Here is a 7,668-nt window from a genome sequence, read left to right as displayed (position 1 = left end):
CCCAACTACTTCATAGGGGTGGCGCTCCAGCTCGAGCCTCGGAGAAAACTGTGGAGCGCACCGGAGTGACAGACCGATTCAGGACAACGTCTGTGTTTGTCACGTTGGGACATCTCTGTATTGAACAATAATTAAGCAGCAGATTATCAGCGGTGTCTGTCAATGCTGTTACACAGACAAGTTCATCAGCTCAGAGCTCACTGACTAGTGACAAACTCCAATAAGGAGTGGATGGATGTTGCAAGACAGTTTAATTCTGTTCTGGAGGAGCCTGCATTGAGGTAAGTCAAACGGGTTTACTCATTTATGTAACTCGTTTTCGACAAGTCATAGATTGGAGGGTTACACGTAATTGTTACTTTCTGTTTATTTCTCATTTATATGTTTATTGGCCATTTATTAAACTAGCATATTATGAAGACCCTTGCGCACAGTATGACACATAAGTCTATAGAGCTTTTAGAGGTTGCCCGCAATGATATAATGACATATAAAATGGGATCATTATTTTAATTTCAGATTGTACTGACTGCAGTGAGGCAACCGTCGCGTGAGTCAGAACTTGAAAAGAGTACATTAGGTACGAGGCACCGGGAGACAGGCGACAGATATGATGAAGGATATCTCCGGTCCGGAGTTTGAGATCGACGTGGAGAGTCTGGAGACCGAGAGCGACGACCAAGACCGTTCGGACTACAGCTCCTCTCTTCCCGGCGCAGGGTACGACGAGCCGGGGGCCAAGGGAGATGACAAGCCGCCGGGGACCACCAGCCCCGGGAACTGCGAACCGAGGAAGCTGAGCCGGACGCCGAAGTGTGCCCGCTGCAGGAACCACGGCGTGGTGTCGTGTCTGAAGGGGCATAAGCGGTTCTGCCGCTGGAGGGACTGCCAGTGTGCCAACTGTCTTCTGGTGGTGGAGAGACAGCGGGTCATGGCGGCTCAGGTGGCACTACGGAGACAACAAGCTACAGAGGTGTGTGTGGACCTTCCTAAAATCATATGCATTACTATTTTAAGGTGTGTGTGTTTTCGATTATTCGAGAGGGTGTAAAACTCCTTACTTCACCAGGATTTTGGGGGGTAACAATGTTGGCAGTACTGTAGACCTCGATTTTCTTCATTGTACTTTTTTTTCTTCCAACCAGACAAATTGTGACATGTTCCTTAGTTTGTCTGTTTAGCATTGAAATGATACGACTGAGAGAGAAGTAGCACATTGTAATAAATACTATTTTTAATGATCAAGTTTAGTTTTAGTTTATAAAGTTTATTTTATTTATTTTCACACCAATCAAAGTAACCTGTGGGGATGATAAACTCAGAATGGGTTTACAAGAAACCTTACCGTCATCTAAATTGTAAATTCACATCACTAAATATAAGTACATGAAAATACATCTTGGTATTACTTGAAAAAAAATGTGACTCGTATTAAATAATAATTTGAAAACACCATAATATGGCCTCTGAAATAATGATTTGATTTAATTAATTTGTTCTGTAATTTTATCAGGATAAAAAGGGAATTTGTGGGAAGCAGATTCCAGTGGAGAGAAGAGCTATTTACCAGAGACACATAAGACCATCAACCATGCTGGCTAAGAGCATTCTGGAAGGTACGGCGGTTCTATTATATTCTAGTCTATCCTATCCTATTATATTCTAGTCTATCCTATTATATTCTATCCTATTATATTCTAGTCTAGTCTATCCTATTCTATTATATTGTTAAGTAAGGCAGTATGTCCTTTTTACTGGTAATGGTGTTACTGAATCAACTGGTGTTGTAGCCTATTTATCATCTCCTCTCCTCCATTAATACATAATGATAATCTCTATCATCTCCTCTCCTCCATTAATACATAATGATAATCTCTATCATCTCCTCTCCTGTATTAATACATAATGATCATCTCTATCATCTCCTCTCCTCCATTAATACATAATGATAATCTCTATCATCTCCTCTCCTCCATTAATACATAATGATAATCTCTATCATCTCCTCTCCTCCATTAATACATAATGATCATCTCTATCATCTCCTCTCCTGTATTAATACATAATGATAATCTCTATCATCTCCTCTCCTGTATTAATACATAATGATCATCTCTATCATCTCCTCTCCTCCATTAATACATAATGATAATCTCTATCATCTCCTCTCCTCCATTAATACATAATGATAATCTCTATCATCTCTATCATCTCCTCTCCTCCATTAATACATAATGATCATCTCTATCATCTCCTCTCCTCCATTAATACATAATGATAATCTCTATCATCTCTATTATCTCCTCCATTAATACATAATGATAATCTCTATCATCTCCTCTCCTCTATTAATACATAATGATAATCTCTATCATCTCCTCTCCTCCATTAATACATAATGATAATCTCTATCATCTCCTCTCCTCCATTAATACATAATGATAATCTCTATCATCTCTATCATCTCTTCTCCTCCATTAATACATAATGATCATCTCTATCATCTCCTCTCCTCCATTAATACATAATGATCATCTCTATCATCTCCTCTCCTCCATTAATACATAATGATAATCTCTATCATCTCTATTATCTCCTCCATTAATACATAATGATAATCTCTATCATCTCCTCTCCTCTATTAATACATAATGATAATCTCTATCATCTCCTCTCCTCCATTAATACATAATGATAATCTCTATCATCTCCTCTCCTCCATTAATACATAATGATAATCTCTATCATCTCCTCTCCTCCATTAATACATAATGATAATCTCTATCATCTCTATCATCTCTTCTCCTCCATTAATACATAATGATAATCTCTATCTCCTCTCCTCCATTAATACATAATGATCATCTCTATCATCTCTATCATCTCCTCTCCTCCATTAATACATAATGATCATCTCTATCATCTCCTCTCCTCCATTAATACATAATGATAATCTCTATCATCTCTATTATCTCCTCTCCTCCATTAATACATAATGATAATCTCTATCATCTCCTCTTCTCCAATAATACATAATGATAATCTCTATCATCTCTATCATCTCCTCTCCTCCATTAATACATAATGATAATCTCTATCATCTCCTCTCCTCTATTAATACATAATGATAATCTCTATCATCTCTATCATCTCCTCTCCTCCATTAATACATAATGATCATCTCTATCATGTCTATCATCTCTTCTCCTCTATTAGTACATAATGATCATCTCTATCATCTCTATCATCTCTTCTCCTCCATTAATACATAATGATAATCTCTATCATCTCCTCTCCTCTATTAATACATAATGATAATCTCTATCATCTCTTCTCCTCTATTAATACATAATGATAATCTCTATCTCCTTTCCTCCATTAATACATAATGATAATCTCTATCATCTCCTCTCCTCTATTAATACATAATGATAATCTCTATCATCTCCTCTCCTCCATTAATACATAATGATAATCTCTATCATCTCCTCTCCTCCATTAATACATAATGATAATCTCTATCATCTCCTCTCCTCCATTAATACATCATGATAATCTCTGTTATAATGATGTTGCTTCATCTTTCTCTTCTGTTATAATGATGTTGCTTCATCTTTCTCTTCTCTTTCCTTCTTGTAGTGTTTCTTGGATTTCTGTCCCTTTCCGTTTCAATTAAACCTCCTCCTCATTGCTCTGTGGACAGTTTAACTTCCGTAAGCACAGACCTGTTATGATATCCTTATTTTCTAGGTTTCAAATAAAAGTTAGCTGGCAGAATAAAATTGTAGATTTAAAAAATATAAATATTTTAGTCTAAGAGCAAAATTAATACTTCCTGGTATACTAGTGTAGGTCAACCAAGCGTCAGACATATGAAAGGACATTTGTTAAATGTCTAAACTATTGATAAACCTTGATGATCCAATATGCCTAACTCCAGAATGTAACCTTGATATCATTTCATTCACTGCAATTAACACATCAAGTATACTTCACTAGTTCCTTCATAGCTGAACCAAAACATCAAGTCTAGCCCAGAATTAAATAGAATAGCATATTATATAGTATTATATTAGAATTGTATAGTATTATATTAGTACGATATAGTATCGCTATGTTATCTAACCTCCTCCCTGTCCTGTCTCCTCTCAGGGTACCGTCCGGTGCAGGGTGATCCGTACATGGGGGCCAGCCCCCCCCTCCCACCCCCCCTCAGCGACAGGATGAGGAAGAGGAGAGCGTTTGCTGACAAAGAGCTGGAGAGTGTCATGCTGGAGAGAGAGTACAAGGAGAGAGAGCTGCTAGAACCCTCCCAGGCTGCTACAGCCTCTCTACTCTTCCCCAACAGTTTGGTCCGCCATGCTGCAGAGTACAAGTCCTACAAGACGGCCTACTCGGCCTCCGCCCCGGAGGAGCTTCACCACAACAACAAGGACCTCTGTCACTTCCTGTCGCCCAGCTGTGTGGACCTCTCCCTGCAGTACTCCGCCGGCCCCGGCAACATGGAGCTCATCTCCTCCAATGTCTCCGTGGCGACCACCTACCGCCAGTACCCTCTGACCTCTCCTCTGACCTCTCCACGGGGGTTTATGGTGTGGCCGCGTGGCCCCTCCCTTCTGTACCAGCAGTGCCTGCTCAACGCCACGGCTGTCCAGAACATGAAGCCAGGTGCGGCTTGGGAGCCCAGAATGATGGCCGCCGCCGCCGCAGAGAGCCTGCCGCCCGACCTCGACGCCATGGCAACCGCCACCCCCACCTCGGCCACCAAGCTGAAGGGTTCGAGATTTGCAGCGGGCCTCCCCGAGGGTTCTGAACCCCAGCTGCAGGATTGCCCCGCACAGTCCCAGGCCCCTCTCACCCAGGGGGGGCACTGCAAACGATCAGCCTTCTCCCCGCCGAAGAGAGGCTTCGGACAGGCCTTCCCCCCTAGTACACCTCACCTCCAACCTCACTCCCAGCCTCACCCTTACCACCCTAGCCACGAACATGTCGTGAACAAGCTGAGCAAGGACAGTGCCAAACACACGCTATCCATGAAGCTCAACTCTTTTCACTCACTCATCCAGCAGACACTGAGTGAGAAGGCTAGGGACGGGGCTGGAGAGAGAGAGAGGGCTAGGGCTGAGGTAGGAGCTGGGGCTGGGGAGAGAGCTGGGACTGGGGCCGGGGTCGAGCTCCGGGGCCCCTACTGTAAAGAACTGCTGGAGGAAGCAGCCAGAAAGTACCGTGAAGGACCTTCTAAGGACTTCTACAGTTTCAAAGATTCTGATAGATGCAGCAAGGAGTTTCTGGCTACGTCAGCTGGAACCAAAGTGGTGTCCAGCGATTCCCTGTCCTTCTCTGTCGAGGCCATTCTGAAGAGACCGTCACCTGCTATGAACAGGGCTTCACAGTAATAACAGGGACCAAAAACCTACCTGGCAATTTGTGATACCTTGGCCCGTTTTTCTGCTTTGAGGTCTCCGTTATCGGCTAAATAATTACTATTTTGCACAAACCCTGAATTTAGACTGGCCCACTGGTCTACAGATGGACCAACCATTTGCCGAACTACCCTGTGGACAATCCGTTTTTGACATGGGCACACACACACGCACACGACCACTCGACCACTCAGACACAGACACACGCACAGACACACACACGCACACACACACACACACACACACACACACACACACACACACACACACACACACACACACACACACACACACACACACACACACACACACACACACACACACACACACACACACACACACACACACACACAATTAGATGCATGTGTCTGACACTGTGCTGTTGTAATAACTCTACAGAAACACTTCAACCAGTAATGAACATGTTTATATGGATGTTATATTTCATACCAGCATAAATGTAAATCTCTTTATGGTGTAGAGTATTTAAATGTATCACTTTAAATGTTGCCATGTAATGTGTCAATAAACTTTATAAAGAGTCAACCCCTATTGTATTAGGTTTGGTTTGTCATTATATAGTGTGGTAACATTACATTTGATTTAATTTAACCCTATTGAGTTATCACTTAACACTCATTTGATTTATTAACACTATTGTTACAATTAAAAGGCTGGGTTTCTGTACAGCACTTCGAGATATTAGCTGATGTACGAAGGGCTATATAAAATAAACTTGATTTGATTTGATTAAATGACCTATGTATTATGACTTAAAAAAATTATTGTTATGGCCTTAAAGTGTGAACAGTCACAAGAGCGGAACGTAAAATAATATACGAATACGAGGAGGTTTTCTATATGAACAGAAAACTATTTTATTTTTAGTTATTTATTTTATGTCACCTTTATTTAACCAGATAGGCCAGTTGAGAACAAGTTCTCATTTACAACTGTGACTGTGGCCAAGATAAAGCAAAGCAGTTCGACACATACAACAACACAGATTTACACATGGAATAAACAAATATAGAGTCAATAATACAGTAGAAAAAGTCTATATACAGTGTGCGCAAATAATGTAGGATAAGGGAGGTAAGGCAATAAATAGGCCATGGTGGCGAAGTAATTACAATATAGCAATTAAACACTGGAATGGTAGATGTGCAGAAGATGAATTTGCGAGTAGAGATACTGGGGTGCAAAGGAGCAAGATAAATAAATAAATACAGTATGGGGATGAGGTAGGTAGTTGGATGGGCTATTTACAGGTGCAGTGAACTGTGAGCTGCTATGACAGCTGGTGCTTAAAGCTAGTGAGGGAGATATGAGTCTCCAGCCTGCATTTTAGTCATGGCAATTTGAAATCACAGAGATACCGTGACGAGATCCTGAGGTCCATTGTTGTGCCATTCATCCTCCTCCATCACCTCATGTTTCAGCATGATAATGTACGGCCCCATGTCGCAAGGATCTGAACACAATTCCTGGAAGCTGAAAATGTCCCAGTTCTTCCATGGCCTGCGTACTCACCAGACATATCACCCATTGAGCAAGTTTGGGATGCTCTGGATCGAGGTGTACGACAGCGTGTTCCAGTTTCTGCCAATATCCAGCAACTTCGCATGGCCATTGAAGAGGAGTGGGACAGCATTCCACAGGCCACAGTCAACAGCCTGATCAACTCTATGTGAAGGAGATTAGTCGCGCTACATGAGGCAAATGGTGGTCACACCTGATACTGACTGGTTTTCTATTCAGACCCCTACTTGTTTTAAGGTATCTGTGACCAACAGATGCATATGTGTATTCCCAGTCATGTGAAATCCATAGATTAGGGCCTAGTTCATTCATTTCAGTTGACTGATTTCCTTAAATGAACTGTAACTCAGTAAAATATTTGAAAGTATTGCATGTTGCGTTTATATTTTTATTCAGTGAAAATGTTTGATGATGTCATTGTGTTTATTTTGTAAAGTGTATCATTCTTTTTATAATCTATTTTATATGGAACTTTATATTGTGAACCAGCATCAGTGACACCTTTTGCTTGGCCTTAAATCAATAACACCTTTAACTTGGCCTTTAATCAATAACACCTTTAACTTGGCCTTTAATCAATAACACCTTTAACTTGGCCTTTAATCAGTGACACCTTTAACTTGGCCTTTAATCAATAACACCTTTAACTTGGCCTTTAATCAATAACACCTTTAACTTGGCCTTTAATCAATAACACCTTTAA

The 7,668-nt window shown here is 41.0% G+C and overlaps 1 protein-coding gene across 1 annotated transcript; it reads left to right on the top strand.

The window, feature by feature from the left end:
• The first annotated feature begins 613 nt into the window (after window positions 1-613).
• On the top strand, window positions 614-5,396 carry LOC120041247 (doublesex- and mab-3-related transcription factor 2-like). Its single transcript, XM_038986185.1, has 4 exons — window positions 614-973; window positions 1,514-1,616; window positions 4,153-5,126; window positions 5,175-5,396. Exons 1-4 carry the CDS (start codon window positions 614-616, stop codon window positions 5,394-5,396), a joined length of 1,659 nt encoding a protein of 552 aa, XP_038842113.1.
• Window positions 5,397-7,668: the final 2,272 nt, after the last annotated feature.

Source organism: Salvelinus namaycush, unplaced genomic scaffold, assembly GCF_016432855.1.
Source record: "Salvelinus namaycush isolate Seneca unplaced genomic scaffold, SaNama_1.0 Scaffold423, whole genome shotgun sequence".
NCBI classification, from domain to species: Eukaryota; Metazoa; Chordata; class Actinopteri; order Salmoniformes; family Salmonidae; genus Salvelinus; species Salvelinus namaycush.
The sequence above is the reverse complement of the archived record's forward strand: the minus strand, read 5'-3'. Positions and strand labels throughout refer to the sequence as shown.

Bases quoted from the DNA above. Each gene is read 5' to 3' on its own strand.
- LOC120041247 (XM_038986185.1), top strand. From the start codon at position 614: ATGAAGGATATCTCCGGTCCGGAGTTTGAGATCGACGTGGAGAGTCTG. The intron at 1,617-4,152 runs GTACGGCGGTTC...GTCTCCTCTCAG, and splicing joins GGCTAAGAGCATTCTGGAAG to GGTACCGTCCGGTGCAGGGT. The intron at 5,127-5,174 runs GTAGGAGCTGGG...GCCGGGGTCGAG, and splicing joins GAGAGAGGGCTAGGGCTGAG to CTCCGGGGCCCCTACTGTAA.